The sequence below is a fragment of the Bos indicus genome, chromosome 25, assembly GCF_029378745.1.
Source record: "Bos indicus isolate NIAB-ARS_2022 breed Sahiwal x Tharparkar chromosome 25, NIAB-ARS_B.indTharparkar_mat_pri_1.0, whole genome shotgun sequence".
Classification (NCBI taxonomy): Eukaryota; Metazoa; Chordata; class Mammalia; order Artiodactyla; family Bovidae; genus Bos; species Bos indicus.
The window spans coordinates 2,946,038-2,964,640 of NC_091784.1; the positions used below are offsets into that span (position 1 = coordinate 2,946,038).

At 46.0% G+C, this 18,603-nt stretch overlaps 1 protein-coding gene and 1 pseudogene across 4 annotated transcripts in view; one reads left to right on the forward strand and one right to left on the reverse strand.

Annotated features, from left to right (window-relative positions):
* LOC109578063 (ATP-binding cassette sub-family A member 17-like) overlaps window positions 1-18,603 on the forward strand; it is a 111,479-nt gene that overhangs the window by 79,259 nt on the left and 13,617 nt on the right. For 3 of the 4 annotated variants that reach the window (XM_070779473.1, XM_070779470.1, XM_070779471.1), the window contains 8 exons: window positions 1,870-2,173; window positions 3,607-3,880; window positions 4,045-4,249; window positions 4,777-4,996; window positions 8,199-8,357; window positions 13,309-13,487; window positions 14,120-14,245; window positions 17,620-17,814. In XM_070779473.1, coding sequence (XP_070635574.1) covers window positions 1,870-2,173; window positions 3,607-3,880; window positions 4,045-4,249; window positions 4,777-4,996; window positions 8,199-8,357; window positions 13,309-13,487; window positions 14,120-14,245; window positions 17,620-17,814 — 1,662 coding nt within the window. The remainder of the gene's footprint in view (window positions 1-1,869; window positions 2,174-3,606; window positions 3,881-4,044; window positions 4,250-4,776; window positions 4,997-8,198; window positions 8,358-13,308; window positions 13,488-14,119; window positions 14,246-17,619; window positions 17,815-18,603) is intronic. The other variant, XM_070779472.1, reaches the window with a different exon arrangement.
* LOC139179685 (small ribosomal subunit protein eS6 pseudogene) lies at window positions 9,571-10,360 on the reverse strand (annotated as a pseudogene).

Sequence of the window (18,603 nt, forward strand, 5' to 3'; positions counted from 1 at the left end):
ACTACTGAAGCTCAAGTGCCCTAGAGCCCATGCTTGGCAACAAGAGAGGCCACCGCAGTGGGAAACCCATGTGCCACACCTGGAGAAGGGCCCCAGCTCTCCTCAACTGGAGAAAGGCCCACACAGCAGCAAAGACCCAGCACAGCCAAAAACAAATAGATAAGCATTAAAAAAAAAAAACGAAATTATGAGACTAAGCTTTTAAAAGAAGCATTAAATCTGCTGTCCAAAAAGCATATTTAACCTTTCTTTTTAGTCTTTCACTATGAAACAAATCATGCATGGTACCACCTGAAATTAAAAATTTTTAAGATTTTTTTTATGTGGACCATTTTTTAAATTCTTTACTGAATTTGCTTCTGTTTTCTATTTTGGTTTTTTGGACACAAGGCATGTGGGATCTTAGCTCCCTCACCAGGGTTTGAACCCGCACTCCTTGCATTGGAAGGTGAAGTTTTAATCACTGGACCACCAGGGAAATCCTTAATTTAAAAAAAAAATTCTTATGAAATACATGGGCAACCTGTATTTCATACAGGTTTTAATGCTTAAAAAAGAATGTTGATATATGTTTTATATAGTTGTCTTGATTTAGCTATCTATAAGGTATACTACAAAATAATGAAATTGGTTTTCGTGGATTGCATGCATGCATGCATGCTCAATCACTTAGTCGTGTCTGACTCTTTTGTGACCTCGTGGACTGGAGCCCACCAGGCTTCTCTGTCCGTGGAATTTCCCAGGCAAGAATACTGAAGTGGGTTGCCATTTCCTCCTCCAGGGGATCTTCCTGACCCAGAGATCAAACCTGTGTCTCCTGCGTCTCCTGCATTAGGAGGCAGGTTCTTTTCCACTGAGCCACCAGGGAGCCCTTTCATGGGTTAGTGAAGAGGACTCACTGTTTCATAGTCTTAAATCACCTGTTCAAGGGGAAGCTGCCATCCATGGAGCCCCCAGTTGGAAGGGGTCTTGGGGGTTATCTAGACCAGTGCCTGTCTTACACAGGAGGCTCTTCTCCAACCCCAGGAAGGATCTATCCAGACTCTACTTGGCCAAGCTTTGCTTTTGAAAACAACTCCAGAACCTTCCCAGGAAATATTTCTCAGAGCGCCACCTCCCGCAGGGTGAGAGCAATGCCTTTTGGTGAATGGTTGAGAGGAAGGAGCCTCAAATCCAAATGTGGGAGACATAGTGGGTGCTTGGGAAAGGCTTTCTGGGGTGTTTTGGTATTTGGGAAACCTGAGGCTTGAAGGCTCCAGTCTGCCCAGCTAGCGCAGCGCCAGTGAAAGAGAAGCTGATGTGAGCCTGTGGCTCTGGGCCCAAGGCTGGATCTTGGGATCTCAGTGCACATGACTGCACACTTTGATATTCAGTGTCGAAGCCCAGGGACCTCTCTATGCATGGCCTGCATCCTTCCACAGGTGCATCTGTGGGCGCATTACTAGAAGTGGAATCTCTTCTCTTTGACTGGGTGGATGTCAAATTAAATTTATTCATTCAGCTCATTTGTTTTCTAAAAAAGTAATATCAAATTAAAATGCCAGCAAGCAATGGCATTTCCCTCCGCCTGTATCCTCATCAACATAAAATTTTTGCCAATCTGACAGGTGAAAAACAATGTATCATGTTTACATTTGGTGTCTGCTTAGATTTCTCTTTCAAACTCTTTCCAATCTGTGCCTTCTTTTTCTGCCATTAAATGTTAATCTAATAATTAAGTCAAAGAATTTTAATTTGAAGCAATTTTTGACACAATCAAAATGTTAGACATAATATGAGAGAATACAGTTGAACATGAACCACTTCACTGCCTGCCAGCTCCTACCTGTGACCATGTTAATGGTATGTCCTTCTTTTTTTAAATTGTAGTTCAGCCTTCTCTGCCAACAGTTCTATGCTATGTTCTTGAAAAGGGCTACCTATTCTTGGCGCAACTGGATCATGATGCTGTCAATACAGATCCTGGTGCCTCTGGTCATTCTTAGCATCAGCCTCTCATTCCTCAACTTCGATATAAGCATGGACAACAGCCCATTGGAGCTGACCCTAAAATCATATGGTCAAACTATTGTTCCATTCTACATTTCTCCGAACTCCAGGCTGGGTCCGCGGTTTCTAGACCATCTGACAGATGTGCTTATGGCTGAGGACCAGAAACCTCTGGAGCTGCAAAGTAAGTACCAGGCCCAGGAAAATGGGGCAGGAAGCAGGCCCATTGCTCCCTGCAGTGAAGCCATGTGCTTCCAGGCTACATGATGCTCTCTGAAGTCAGAGTGTGTGGCTAGAAGCCTCAGAAAAAATCTTTCAAAAGTAACAGGAAAGGGAAAGTTCCTAGAAATGGGACCAAGTTGTGTCTTTCTAGGGACTAAAGCATGTCCAAAAATGAAACAAATGTTCCGTTATGTTTGAACGTGTTGAGAAGAGATTTACACTTCTGCCAAGGGAGTTTGTGGGTGATTTGGTGATAGATGGGATAAAAACTAAGCAGATGAGAAAAGGAGAATAGTATTTCCTTCAGAGGGGCACAGGTGTACAGAAGAAAGAAACATGTCATGGTGTGCTACTTGGTTCAGCTGTGAATAATTTCTACTTTTTCATAATGAATGTCAAACTGACTACTGGTTAAACTGAATTTATGATATAACTCTGGGGCAGGTGGGGAGGGGTGGGGAAGGCCCTAGGAGGTGGGGATAGTCCTCTAAGAGAGCCAAGTACTTGCTTCCGAGATAGACTGTCAGTGGAGAAATGGACTATTTAGCGATCCTGAGAAGCACAGACTGAAAGACTTCAACATAGTTGCCCTGGTGAGCAGGAGCCAGGGACAGTGACGCGGAAGGCCATGGCACTGTCATCTCTCATTGTAAGTTTTGTATAATTATTTGATTTTTAAAATTATATTGATGTGTTATTTTAATTTTAAATGAAAATTTTAAGGATTTATTTCTAGTAAAGTACAAGAGATCAGCTGCAGAAATGGTTGGGATTGTAGTGCCTTGCCTCTCCCAACCTTGGTTTCCTCACACTGTCACCAGAGGGTCCCCAGGGGAGTGCCCATCAAAGGTGCTTTGCACTGCAACACTGGCACTCAGTAACCCTCAGCCACCAGTACAGTGATCATTCCAGCATAAAAATTCCAGGGTTCTTGGTCAGTCAGCCTGTGTGCTAGAAGCGTGGTGATGAACAGCTCTCAGAGAGCTCCTAGCCCAGAGGTCTTGTGGATAAGCAGTAATCCAGAGACATAGTCGGTGATGCTCACATAGACATAGCTCAGCCTCAGAGGGTCAGCGGGCGTGCCTGAGTTCAGAGCCTCTGGTGTGAATGGGGGCTGCACAGCAGGGAAGCCTGAAAGATGCCTGGACAAGACTTCACTGCTGTTCCAGTCAATGAAAAGAAAACTTTCTTGAGGCCTCAGGCCTGAGAGGTTCAGGCAGGAGGCAGCCCTGCAGGCCAAGTGGATGACTGGAAGTCGGGGCATGGCCATGACAGGAGGACCCCACTGGGGATGTATGTGGGGCTTGGTGAGGAGAGAGATGTTCAGGAGGAGCCGCGGTCCTCCCTGCCTCGCGGGGCCTGGTGCGACACGCTCAGTGGTCTATTTTCTTCCAGGCCCAGTGGAAGCATTCCTCCTGAAAAAGTTAGAGGAGGAGCCCGAGGTCTTTGACCAGAACTACCTGGTGGCCATTTCTTTTGACGACATGGAGAACCACACCGTCGTGACAGCGCTGTTCAACAACCAGGCGTACCATTCCACGGCCCAGGCGCTGGCGTTGGTGGATAACGTCCTGTTCAAGTTGCTTTCTGGGCCCAGCGCGTCCATAACGGTTCTGAACCACCCTCAGCCTGAGTCGAGCATGGAGACCGCAGAGGACATCCTGTATGAGTATGTGCGGCTTTCCTTTCTCCTCGACGAGCTTCTCCCTTTACTGCCAGCTTCCTTCCGTTTTGTCTCTTTGTTTTAATTACAAATTGTTATTTTGGAATATGGTTGCTTTGACTGGTTCTACTTAAATGACTGCCTCTCTTTTTATATCCTGCCTTTGACAGGGGCCCTAAAGGACATTATCTTGTCATCAACTTGCTTTTTGGAATGGCTTTCCTTTCGAGTTCCTTTTCCATCTTGACAGTCAAGGAGAGAGGCCTCAAGGCCAAGCAGGTCCAGTTCATCAGCGGCGTCCACGTGGCTACGTTCTGGCTCTCGTCTCTGCTATGGGACCTCCTGTCCTTCCTTGTCCCCAGCCTGCTGCTGCTGGTGAGCTGCATTGTGAGGGGCCCCTCCCCCCAACCCCCTGTGTCCAGGGGACTGGCCTTGGGGCCCCTGCAAAGAACCGGGACCCAACCAGAAGTCTAGGCTGGCAGCCCTGCCCCTGATGGGCCACGTGGCTGTTAACGCAGCTTCCTCACTGACCCTCAGTAAGAGGTGATTCCCGTCCCAGCGTCATTAGGAGCAGGGGGCCTGCTCTGGGGTCTCTAGGTGGTGACTTCCCCAGAGCTGCTGCCTCAGGATGGTAAGACAGTGCCCTGGGGACAGGTGTAGCCCACCAGGGCACGAGCGGTGCAGCCTGGAGCATGTCCTCCCTGGTTCTGCCTCTGTGCTCCTCATCTCACTGCACTGGTGTCCTCTGCGCGGCCAGAGGAGTGAGGGAAGGGCGGTGCTGCTGCAGTCCTGCCAACACCTTGTTTACCTTATTAAGAATAACTTGAGATTATCGTATCCTTTCTCTCGTGCTTAGGGCTGACTCTTAGTGACTTTTCCAAATTCTGCCCCACTTTCCCCAGGTGGTATTTCTATACTACGATGAGGAGGCTTTTACACACAAGGAGAATGTCCGAGCTGTCTTCTTGATGCTGATGCTCTATGCCTGGGCCATCATCCCCTTCATCTACCTGACCAGCTTCTGCTTTGAGAATGCGGGGAACGCCTGTGTCAAACTCATCATCATGCTGACCTTTCTGAGCATTGGCCCCTTTGTTCTTGTCTCGGTCACAAGTGAAAAAGGTGAGGCCTATCAGGTCTACACATCACACAGCTTTAACCCTCCCTCTGGCAGCCACACAAGTCGTGCCTGTGAGAGCACGTGTCTGCAGGGGCCTGCGTGAGGCTCTTCTCATCAGTGGTCGTTGGAAGAGCCCCAAACCATCAGCGTTGCAGACATGCACCTCCCAGGGGGCGTACAGTCAGCACGGGCTGCGGTGCGCACAGATGGCATAACCGGGTGCTGCCTGGACGAGGCAGCCCTGAGCTCGGAGCTGGGGGTCCACTGAACAGAGACCAGAGGGGACCTGGAGCAATGGGGACAGCCGTATCATGACTGAGATGTTGATTACATGGGCAAAAATACTTGTCAGAATCACCGAACTGTCCGCTGGTGATCACGCACTTCACTGAAACAGACTGCCCCTCAGTTTGAGAGAAGGTAATGAGAGACTTCTGTAGAATTCCATGAAGAAGAAAAACTGGGAACAAGAAAGATCTGATTGCCAGAATAAGAATTTAGCAGAGGGGTTGGAAAATAAAGGCAATGAATTTTCCAGAAAGTAGAACAAAAAGTTAAGAGAAACAGAGAAGTTGAGAGAAAAGGCAGGTAATGTGACAGTAAATGCAGGAGATGCTATCTGTATTCAATCAATGAGCCTTCCAGAAAGAGAAAACAGGAAATCAGGTTGAGGAAACGACCCAAGAAACAAAAGAAAATTTCCCAGAGTTGAAAAAACCAGACTTCAAGATTGAAAGGGTTTATCAAATGTCCAACACTGAATGAAGAGAGACCCAAACACTTCTGAAAGACAAGCGTTTCTGAACTGAGTTCTGTCGTCAGGCAGATGGGGGGACAGAGCAGAGACAACTTCAGGTGGGCAAGAACAAGTGAACCCATACCCCACTTTCTTGGAGAGCTAGTCAGGGATCTCGGCCAACAAAGTGCAGAAGTAAAGCGAAGGAGGAAGAAAGCACAAGAGCCAGAAGAGGATGGGTCCCACCTCGGAGTGTGGCAGAGGAGATTCCGCAGTCGGATGACTAGGTAGGGGTGGTTTGTGGCCTCTCCTCCGTCCTCAGCCAGTGCTGGAGTAGGACCCGCAGAGAAGGAAGGAAGGAAGGCGAATAAGCAGGAGCTGTGAATACCTGTCCCTGTGATCACATGTGGGATTGTCAAGCACTCCTCTCCTGGGTGTCGGACGATGGTCACTGACCCGGGAGGGTCTGGGAGCCGCTGTGGCTGGCTGTTCACCCCAGGCAGGGCTGTCAAGACTGCCTTGTGGTTAAGTCTGTCTCTATCCCACCCAGGAGCCACAGAGCTGAGTTCGGGCAGTTTCCCCGCTCCCCTCTACTTCAGTCTCCAGGGTAGATTTCCACATTTAGACTTCTACAGAGACAGCATTAAGAGGACACGAGCCACTGTGCCTCTTCCCCAGGGCCATACCTGCCCCCTCTGCAACTACCCACCGGGGCCTGGTCTCCGCAGGTGCAACTGTCTGATCACCAGAGCCATGACCCTGATGCCTCAGCCACAATGTGGAGCCACGACTTCTGAGCTGTGCCCCCAAACGGTGCTTCCGTCCCCACAGGTGGACCCTGGCTCTGCTGCTCTGAGTCCTGGCCCAGGAAATGTTGGTCTGGAGACCTCACATCCAAGTTCAACTCCCTGTACGTCGCAGTGGCCTCCACTGACAGGAATTTCATAAATTGATCCCCCAAAGCTGTACTACTCTAAATCCAAGCCCTGAGAGTAGAGTCTGTTTTCATATGAGGAGTCTGTTCAGCCTCTCTTCAGGGAGTCTGAGGAAAGTCACATGTCCCCGGGCTGTCTTCCTTGCAGGCCCCCCTGATTTGGAGCGGGTGGTGTATCAAGTCATGAAGCCTGAAATGAAAGCTCTAATCCCACCTCCTTGTTGGTAGAGATGGGTTGTGGTTTGTGCAGGGTGGCAGCTGGTGGCACATGGAGTGGCCTGGGGTTAGCACCAAACAGGCTGTGGGGTGGGAGAGGGCTGTAAGCGCAGCCCCATTGCAGGTCCGTTCCCACGCAGCACACCGAGCTCATCTTCTTACAGATTAATTTGCTTATGAGTAGCATAGTTATTTTGCAGAGCAGTTGTGTTTATTTGTTGTAAATATTTAAAGTATTTTAAATATACCAAAGGTTATATATAACCTTGTTTGTTATTTCTTCACTTTCCAATATAACATAAAAAATAGGCTTCTGTAAACTCTTAAGAGTCCCCAGTTTCTGTATTTGTTTTAGGACCAGACAACTTACTGACCTCTCCTTTATTTCTTTTTTCTAATTGAAGTATAGTTGTTTTACAATGTTGTGTTAAGTTTTGCTGTACAGCAAAGTGACTTAATGATTTACACATATATGCGTTCTTTGCCATCATGGTTTCTCACGGGATATCGGCTGCAGGGCCCTGTTGTGTGCAGCAGGGCCTTGGTGCTCATGCGTCCTGTGCATAATAGTGCGCGTCCGCCGAGCCCGACTTGCTGCCCCGCCCCACCCCTGCGGGACCTTGAGTCTGTTTTCTTTTCTTGTTTCTTTTTGCCACAAAGCTTGTGGGATCTTAGATCCCAACCAGGGATGGAACCCATGCCCCTTGCATTGGAAGCACAGAGTTCTAACCACAGGACCACTTTGGTTGATTCTTGTGGCTTTTCTAGGTATGTGATAATGTACAGCATCTGCAAATAATGGTGGTTTTGACTCCACAAACTCTCCACACAGCAACTGTGTTCTCCTTATCTACTTGTAAGATGACACTCTAATAAATCCAGAGCTGATGCCCCAGGCTTTCCTGTCTGGCCCTAACTCATTTGTAAGCCTCCAGCCTTCAAAGCCACGACTTCCACAAGTGCATCCCTTACTGCAGCCATGCCGTGCTGGTTTTCTCAAACACACCAAGCTCTTTCTGACTTGTCTGCATAAACAGTTGGAATAGAAGTAAAATAACTTCAGGAAGTACTGCAAAAGAAAAATAGTTACAGCTTAGAGGCTGGGTGACTGCCTCAGAAGAGGGAACACTGGGAGTCAGGGAGAACCTGATTTCTGGTCTTGGGCCCGGGAGTGTGATGAGCAGAGACAGATACAGCCACAGGTAGAAAGAACAAGCCCTTTATAGAGGAGAAGAGGCCCAGTGGGCCTAGAGAGTCGCTGGGGCATGTACCCACTTCTTCCTGAAACAAGGGTTAATATTTTCTGTTCCCCTCACAGACCTTGGCTACACAGAGATCTCAGAGTCCCTGGATAACACGTTCCTACTGCTTCCAGGCCATTGCCTAGGGATGGCTTTAGCCAACCTGTACTACAACTTTGAACTGCAGAAGTTTTGCAAGGTCAAGAGCTTGGACCAGATTGAGTGCAGTAAAGTTTGTGAGTATGACAAACAGACTTTTGTTAATTACATTGTTTTTTAATTTTTAAGTTTTACAATGTTGTGTTGGTTTCTGTGCTAATTACATTTTTATTAAGATATAATTCATATAAAATTCACCCTTTTATAAAGTATACAATTCATCGGTTTTTGGTATATTCACAAGGTTGTGCAACCATCACCACCATTTAATTCCAGAACATTCTCGTCACCTGGAATAAAGAAATGTTCCATCCATTAACGGTCACTTCCCATTCCCTTTTCCCCCAAGCATCTGACAACCAATAATCTACTTTCTGTCTCTATGGATTGGCCTCTTCTGGGCATTTCTTGTAAATGAAATCACTGTGTGACCTTTTGTATCTGGCTGCTTTCACTTGCAACAGTATTGTAAGGTTCATCCAGGTTGTGGGGTGCATCTCTACTTTGTTCCCTGTTATGGCTGGATAATATTCCCTTGTATGGATGGACTACTGTTTGTGTATCCGTTCATCAGCTGATGGACATTTGGATTGTTTCTACATTTTGGCTGTTATGAATAATGCTGCCGTGGACATTCACATACACATTTTTGTGTGAGCCTGTTTTCAGTTCTCTTGAGTATATACTTAGGAGTGGGTTTGCTGAGTCTTATGACTTTATGTTTAGCTTTTTCAGGAAGCACCAAACTATTTTCCACAGTGGCTGCACCATTTTACATTTCACCAGCAACATATGAGGCTTCTAATTTGTCCACGTCCTTTCCAACACCTTTTAAAATTAGTTATTTTCTTTAAATGTGGAAGAACATGTGAAGTTTACCATTTTAACCATTTTTAGGTGTGCAGTTCTGTGGCATTAAATACATCCACATTGTTGTGCCATCACCACCATCCTCTCCAGAACTTTCTCCAACTTGCAGAACTGAAATTCTGAACCCACGAAACACTAACGGCCCCACCCCAGCCTCTAGTGACTACCATTCCACTCTCTCTGAGTTGGGCTACTCTAGTTGCCTCACATGAAACATTTAATTCGTTTCTCATTTCCTCTTGGGTATATTCAATAGCTATTTTCTTTGTGGTTACCATGGGAATTGCATTTTAACATCCTTAAATTAACATTCTAATTTGAATTTGTATCAGCTTAACTTCAACAATATAGAAAAACTGCTCTTATGCAGCCCTTTCCCCAATCCCTTTTATTTATTTATTTATTTATTTATTGATGTCTGATCTTATTTATTTGTTACTCTTAGAACATCTCATTTTTGACTGGACTCAGAAGTAGAAGCTCTCAGAGAGGGCAGCCTCCGTCTCTTGGCAATCTGTTCCTGCCGTTTTTCTTTGGCCTCCTTCATTCTCTTGGCCAAAAGTTTAGCATATTCTGCAGCCTCGTCTTTATTTTTCTTAGTACGCTGTTTCTTCAGAGCAATACGCCGGCGTTTGTGTTGCAGAACTCGTGGAGTCACGAGACGCTGAATCTTGGGTGCTTTAGTCCTAGGTTTCTTACCGTCTTTGTTTAGGGGCTTTCGCACAACATATTGGCGGACATCATCTTCTTTAGAGAGATTGAAAAGTTTGCGGATTCTGCTGGCTCTTTTGGGACCCAGGCGACGAGGCACTGTAGTATCAGTGAGTCCAGGAATATCCTTTTCCCCTTTTTTCACGATGACCAAATTGAGAACACTCAGATTGGCATCCACAATGCAACCCCGTACAGATTTGCGCTTTCTCTCTCCAGTCCTCCTTGGTCTGTAACAGGAATGCCCCTTACTCAGAAGCAGGCGAACTCTGCCATGGGTCAAGACACCCTGCTTCATGGGGAAACCCTGCTTATCGTTCCCGCCACTGATTCGGACCACATAACCCTTCCATTCTTCACCCAGAGCGTCAGCAGCAACTTCTGTGGCCATACGCTTCTCGTAGAAGGTACGAAGTTTTCACTCATCGTCCACTTCAATGAGCTTCTGGCAGCCAGTGGCCGGGAAAGAGATGTTCAGCTTCATTCTGAAGCGGCCGACAGCCTCCGAGGCACCACGAAAAAGAGCCCCAATCCCTTTTAATTATTGATGTCACAAGACCTCTTTATCCATTATGTGCCCAGAACCATAGACTCATTGTTGTTTTTTATGCATCAGTTTCTTAAGTTACACAGTAAACAAAAAGTGGAGTTACAAACCAAAGTTACTACAATACTAGCCATTATAACGTCCATGTATCTCCTTTCGCCAGAGATCTGTATTAGTTTGATCTATATGTCCTCATATGGCTGATGTCTGTCGTATATGCGTAAACAAAACAACCTCCTTCCATAGTTCTTCAGGCACTCTGTCTATCAGATCTAATCCCTTGAATTTATTTTTTGTCACTTCCACTGTATAATCATAAAGGATTTGATTTAGGTCTTACATGAATGGTCTAATCAAAATTGTAAGGAATTTGATTTAGGTAGGTCCCTACTTTCTTCAGTTTAAGTCTGAATTTGGCAATAAGGAGTTCTTGCCAATGAGGCAAAGGAGAAAAGGAAAGATACACCCATTTGAATGCAGAGTTCCAAAAGAATAGCAAGGAGAAATAAGAAAGTGTTCCTCAGTGAGCAATGCAAAGAAATAGAGGAAAACAATAGAATGGGAAATACTAGAGATCTCTTCAAGAAAATTAGAGATACCGAGGGAACATTTCATTCAAAGATGGGCACAATAAAGGACAGAAACGGTATGGACCTAATAGAAGCAGAAGATATTAAGAAGAGGTGGCAAAAATACACAGAAGAACTATACAAAAAAGATCTTCATGACCCAGATAACCATGATAGTGTGATCACTCACCTAGAAGAGCCAGACGTCCTGGAGTCTGAAGTCAAGTGGGCCTTAGGAAGCATCACTATGAACAAAGCTAGTGGAGGTGATGGAATTCCAGCTGAGTTATTTCAAGTCCTAATAGATGGTGCTGTGAAAGTGCTGCACTCAACATGCCAGCAAATTTGGAAAACTCAGCAGTTGCCACAGCACTGGAAAAGGTTGGTTTTCATTCTAATCCCAAAGAAAAGCAATGCCAAAGAATGTTCAGACTACCCCACAATTGCATTCATCTCACACGCTAGCAAAGTAACGCTCAAATTTATCCAAGTAAGGCTTCAACAGTACGTGAACCGTGAACTTTCACATGTTCAAGCTGGATTTAGAAAAGGCAGAGGAACCAGAGATCAAATTGCCAACATCCATTGGATCATTGAGAAAGCAAGAGAGTTCCAGAAAAACATCTACTTCTGCTTTATTGACTACGCCGAAGCCTTTGACTGTATGGATCACAACAAACTGTGGAAAATTCTTCAAGAGATGGGAATACCAGACCACCTGACCTGCCCCTGAGAAATCTGTATGCAGGTCAGGAAGCAACAGTTAGAACTGGACATGGAACAACAGACTGGTTCCAAATAGGAAAAGGAGTACGTCAATGCTGTATATTGTCACCCTGCTTATTTAAGTTATATGCAGAGTACATCATGCGAAATGCCAGGCTGGATGAAGCACAAACTGAAATCAAGATTGCTGGGAGAAATATCAATAACTGCAGATATGCAGATGACACCACCCTAATGGCAGAAAGTGAAGAGGACCTAAAGAACCTCTTGATGAAAGTGAAAGAGAAGAGTGAAAAAGCTGGCTTAAAACTCAACGTTCAAAAAACCTAAGATCATGGCATCTTGTCCCATCACTTCATGGCAAAGAGGTGTGGAAGCAATGGATACAGTGAGAGACTTTATTTTCTTGGGCTGAAAAATCACTGCAGATGGTAACAGCAGCCATGAAATTAAAAGATGCTTACTCCTTGGAAGGAAAGTTATGACCAACCTAGATAGCATATTGAAAAGCAGAGACATTACTTTGCCGACAAAGGACCGTTTAATCAAAGCTATGGTTTTTCCAATAGTCATGTATGGATGTGAGGGTTGAACTATAAAGAAAGCTGAGTGCCAAAAATTTGACGCTTTTGAACTGTGGTGTTGGAGAAGGCGCTTGAGAGTCCCTTGGACTGCAAGGATGTCCAACCAATCCATCCTAAAGGAAATCAGTTCTGAGTATTCACTGGAAGGATTGGTCCTGAAACTGAAACTCCAATATTTTGGCCACCTGATGCAAAGAACTGACTCATTGGAAAAGACCCTGATGCTGGGAAAGATGGAAGGAGGGAGGAGAAGGGGATGACAGACAATGAGATGGTTGGATGGTATCACTGACTCGCTGAACGTGAGTCTGAGTAAGCTCCAGGAGTTGGTGATGGACAGGGAAGCCTGGTGTGCAGCAGCCCATGGGGTCACAAAGAGTCAGAAACAACTGAGCGACTGAACTGAACTGAACTGAAACAAATGAATTGGAGAAGATAATGCATAGTATCAGTCTACTTGTATTTTAAAAGATTATATCCAGAGAGTATGGAAGTAGTACATTATATATATGTATATTATATATTATATATTACGTATATATGTATGTATATATACACACACATAAAACCGCTGTAGGGAGAGGAGAAGTACCTTGACTCTATCTCAGACGTGTCTCTTTTTTCCAATGAGTGTGTATTGTATAATTTAAAAATACATGTGTTTAAAAGAAAATTTGAAGGCAAATCAGATTAAAATAGGAGACTTGAGGCTGCTAAGTGTTTCTGCATGAGTGGTCAGTTGAAGTTACAGGGTGATTAATAATTGATAAAAGAATCAAACATATAAATAGTTTGCATTTCAAGTAACTGTTATATGGATAGGGAGAAGTCTTTTACTTTACTGAATAATTTTTGCTAAACATTGGTTCCAGCAAAAAAAGCAGAATACTGTATATGTTTCCCATCTGCTGGGGTGAAATGACGACAGTGATGACAATAATGCTCCTTTTAAATGACATTTGTTACCGTAGGAATCTAGCTGCTCTGTGTAATCTGATCGTGTCCATTTGTCCCATTGTAGCAGAGGGCTATGTGGTCCAGGAGGACATCTATGCCTGGGAGTCTCTCGGGATGGGGAAGTACCTGATAGCCCTTGCCATCTCAGGGCTCGTGTACCTCATCCTGCTTTTCCTCATTGAAACCAATGTCTTATGGGAACTGAAAGCCAGGTTTTCTGGCCTCTACTGGAAGCAAAAATTGGTGAGTGGGTCCAAGTGTAAGTCTGTAAGGATAGATAAGGGGCTGGCTTCACGGCTTAATTCCTGCAGTCTGCAGTAACCTTGATTCTCAGAGTCAGAGGGCCTGGAGATCGTGTAACCTGCCTTCAGAAGCAGAGGGGTTACTGAGGTCCCCAGGACCCCAGGCCTGAGGGGAGAAGGGGGAAGAGCATTGGCCTGGGCCCTGTGACCCTGGCCAGCCGTGGATTCCCTAAAACTAGTCAGTTTGTAACACCTCTCCCCTCAGTCATTCAGGAGCCAGATAGGAGAATGGCCTGTTGTGTCCGTTCTTGACGTGAATATCTTCCAGTGGCAAAGCACCTCCCCCACCCCCATGATTATGGAAATCCTGTACAAAATGGGATTGTTGTATCTTGACACCTCTGGGCTTCAAGTCTTTTTTGTTTTCTTTAAGAACCAATGCTTTCCTGTCCAGCATATCACGGTCGTGTCAACATGCACTACCTGCGGCTGTCCCTGAGAATGGGTGGTGGAGTGCGAATGGGAACTGGCATGGCCAGGCACCTTCACAACGTTACGGGGAAGGACCTTGATGTCTTCCTCCTGTCCTTGCAAAAGCACTTACACCTGCCATCCTTATCTCGGGAAAAACAGGTTGTTTTGCAGAATGCAGAGTCTGTGCCTGGAGACCAAGATGTGGAAGAGGAAGCAAAAATGATCAAGAACTCTTGGGAAGATCTGTGTAAGAAAAACCCACTGGTCCTTAAAGAACTGTCTAAGGTAAAGTCCGATGTAGCTTGAAAAGCATTACTTCACTTTTCATCCCCATTACTCTTGGGGATCCTTGTGTAGGGAAGCAGCCATCATGGCTCCAGGACCCTGCCCACTGACTTGGAGTACAGTGTAGTGCCCATTTATCATCAGCTTTACTTTCTGAGGTTTCAGCTACCTGCAGTCAACCATGGTCCAAAAATATTAAATGGAAAATTCCAGAAATATCAGTTCATAAGTTTTAAGTTGTGTGCTGTTCTGGGTAGCATGGTTAACTCAAGCTGTCCCACTCCACCCCTTTGTCCAGCTTGTCTGCTGTTTCATCCCTTAGTTACCGGCTCAGTTATCTGATCCAGTTTCGCAGTATCTAGTGCTTGCGCTCAAGGACTTCTCATTTTACTTACCCCAAAGCCCAAGGGTAGTGATGTTGTCAATTCGGATATTCCCTTACTGTGCCTAATTTATAAGTTACACTTTGTCAGAGGCATGTATGTATAGGAGAAACATAGTAAGTAGAGGGTCCTGTGATATCCATGGTTTCATGCTCCGACTGGGGTTCTTGGACCATATCCCCGGGGATAAGGGGACTACTGCACTGGCAGAGGATTCAGATGAGTTTTTATGGGAAAGACTCAGAGAGAGGTTTCCTCTGTGAACAGATGGCATCTGAGCTCATTTGTGCACCCAGAGACAGCAGGTAGTGCCTCAGCACCCCATTGTCTTCTAGGGGCCCCTGAGGACAAGGAGGCCTGGGATAGGAGAGGCACCGGAGCCATGGATCCCAGAAGCCCTGAAGGGTAGACATGGTTGAGTCTCTCCTGGATCTAGAAAGCAGTCTGTGGAGGAGCCAAGGAGGGGATGTGGGCTCTGAAAGCCCACAGCAAGCCTGCTAATCTCCCTAAGAGCCCGTGGGGACTGTGCTGAGAGACTCTTCAGACAGCCAGGAATGTACACACACTCACACGCACACGCACACACACATGTACGCAGAGAGGGGGAGGGAGACAGAGACAGACAGAGTTGTTTCCCTATAGTTACTAGCTGTTAAAAAGCCCCCAGAATCAATCTGCCTGACTTCAGGCTCTACTACAAAGCCACAGTCATCAAGACAGTAAGATACTGGCACAAAGACAGAAATATAGATCAATGCAACAAAATAGAAAGCCCAGAGATGAATCCACACACCTATGGACACCTTATCTTTGACAAAGGAGGCAAGAATATACAATGGAGAAAAGACAATTCTTTAACAAGTGGTGCTGGGAAAACTGGTCAACCACTTGTAAAAGAATGAAACTAGAACACTTTCTAGCACCATACACAAAAATAAACTCAAAATGGATTAAAGATCTAAAAGACCAGAAACTATAAAACTCCTAGAGGAGAACATAGGCAAAACACTCTCCGACATAAATCACAGCAGGATCCTCTATGACCCACCTCCCAGAATATTGGAAAAAAAAGCAAAAATAAACAAATGGGACCTAATTAAAATTAAAAGCTTCTGCACAACAAAGGAAACTATAAGCAAGGTGAAAAGACAGCCTTCAGAATGGGAGAAAACAATAGCAAATGAAGCAACTGACAAACAACTAATCTCAAAAATATACAAGCAACTCCTGCAGCTCAATTCCAGAAAAATAAATGACCCAATCAAAAAATGGGCCAAAGAACTAAACAGACATTTCTCCAAAGAAGACATACAGATGGCTAACAAACACATGAAAAGATGCTCAACATCACTCATTATCAGAGAAATGCAAATCAAAATCACAATGAGGTACCATCTCACGCCAGTCAGAATGGCTGCTATCCAAAAGTCTACAAGCAATAAATGCTTGAGAGGGTGTGGAGAAAAGGGAAACCTCTTACACTGTTGGTGGGGATGCAAACTAGTATAGCCACGATGGAGAATAGTGTGGAGATTGCTTAAAAAAACTGGAAATAGAACTGCCATATGACCCAGCAATCCCACTTCTGGGCATACACACTGAGGAAACCAGAATTGAAAGAGACATGTACCCCAATGTTCATCTCAGCACTGTTTACAATAGCCAGGACATGGAAGCAACCTAGATATCCATCAGCAGATGAATGGATAAGAAAGCCATGGTACATATACACAATGGAATATTCAGTTCAGTTCAGTTCAGTTCAGTCGCTCAGTCGTGTCCGACTCTTTGCAACCCCCATGAATCGCAGCACGCCAGGCCTCCCTGTCCATAACCAACTCCCGGAGTTCACCCAAACCCACGTCCATCGAGTCGGTGGTGCCATCCAGCCATCTCATCCTCTGTCGTCCCCTTTTCCTCCTGCCCCCAATCCCTTCCAGCATCAGAGTCTTTTTCGATGGTCAACTCTTTGCATGAGGTGGCCAAAGTACTGGAGTTTCAGCTTTAGCATCATTCCTTCCAAAGAACACCCAGGACTGATTTCCTTTAGAATGGACTGGTTGGATCTCCTTGCAGTCCAAGGGACTCTCAAGAGTCTTCTCCAACACCACAGTTCAAAAGCATCAATTCTTCGGCGCTCAGCCTTCTTCACAGTCCAACTCTCACATCCATACATGACCACTGGAAAAACCATAGCCTTGACTAGACGTTACTCAGCCATTAAAAAGAATACATTTGAATCAGTTCTAATGAGGTGGATGAAACTGGAGCCTATTATACAAAGTGAAGTAAGCCAGAAAGAAAAACACCAATACAGTATAACACATATATTTGGAATTTAGAAAGATGGTAACAATAACCCTGTATGCGAGACAGCAAAAGAGACACAGATGCATAGAACAGTCTTTTGGAGTCTGTGGGAGAAGGCGAGGGTGGGATGGTTTGGGAGAATGGCATTGAAACATGTATATTATCATATGTGAAACGAATTGCCAGTCCAGGTTCGATGCATGATACAGGGTGCTCGGGGCTGGTGCACTGGGATGACCCAGAGGGATGGGATGGGGAGGGAGGTGGGGGGTGGTTCAGGATGGGGAACACGTGTACACCCGTGGCAGATTCATGTCAATGTATGGCAAAACCAATACAGTATTGAAAAGTAATTAGCCTCCATAAAATAAATAAATTTATATTAAAAAAAAAAGCCCCCAGAAACCAGCTCAGGCAACATCAAAGTGGTTTTCTTTGCTTTGAGGAAAGCAGGGAAGAGGCTTATCTTAGAGAACTATGTTCTCAGTGTGCAGGGGCAGGAAGAGAGAAGACCTCCTGAGCCCACTGGGAGCAGCAGCTGGGATGAGAAGGCAGATCCCAGCCTGGGTACCTCGGAGTCCTGGAGCCCTGGGGGCAGAACTGGAGTGCAACTGAAAACTCCGGGCTGCTGGCTCCAGGCCTCCTCACTGGGTGTCTTGTCTTCTGTCTTGGCTATCTCAGGTCTATTCCAGGAAGGTGCCTCCACTGGCTGTGAACAAGGTTTCCTTCACTGTTCAAGCAGAGGAGTGCTTTGGTCTTCTTGGCCTCAATGGAGCTGGGAAAACTACCATTTTCAAGATATTGACTGGGGAAGAGTCTATCACCTCTGGGGACGCCTTTGTCAACAGCATCAGTGTCAGCTCTGACTTGAGGAAGGTAGGCGGTGACCTGGGGCGAGGGGGCATGAGCCTAGGGGTGGTGTGGGTGTATCAGGAAGAGGGTCCCCTGAAATACACCTATGAGTGTTACAGAGGGTTGGGGACAGGGAGCTGGAATGAAGCCCACCTTTGAAAATTCCAGGTGTCGAATTTATCTCTGACTCCCAAATCCATAGCTCCTTCCTAGACCTCTTCTCTGAGCTCCAGATTGTATGTCAAGCTGCTTACTCAACATTGCCTTGAAAATGTCCCTGAAACCCAAGGCCTCTCAAGACCAGTGGACCCCCAAAGCCATGAGCTGTCCCCACAAGCCCCCGTCTCTTCCCCCCCTCCCCGTGTGCTCCCTGGAGGACTGAGTGGCACCATCTACCGCCATCCCAGGCACCACTCAGGACACCCAGCTGGCAGCCATGGTCCATGGATGCTCCTTCCCAGTGAGCCCTGGAATCTGTCCTCCCTGACCCTGTGCCCACTGCACTTCCCGAGCCAAGGCCATGCCTAACTTTCAGCCTCAGCTTCCTTGCCTTCTCTGAAGCATTTCTTAACGCAGGCCTTTCCCTCCTTCACACTCTATCTAGCTTTCCTTTTTGTTCGCTCCTATAGCTTCTCCTTTCTTCTGGCTCTTCTCTCACTGGCACTTCTTCCTTAGACTCCTGTGGTGGATCTTCTTCCTCTAGCCCATTAGACTGCACTGCTCCCCAGGGCCGTAGCATCAGCCCACTGTCTTTGTCCTTCCACACACACTGTCCCCACCCCCCCAATCTCATTCCTTATGCTGACTCCCATT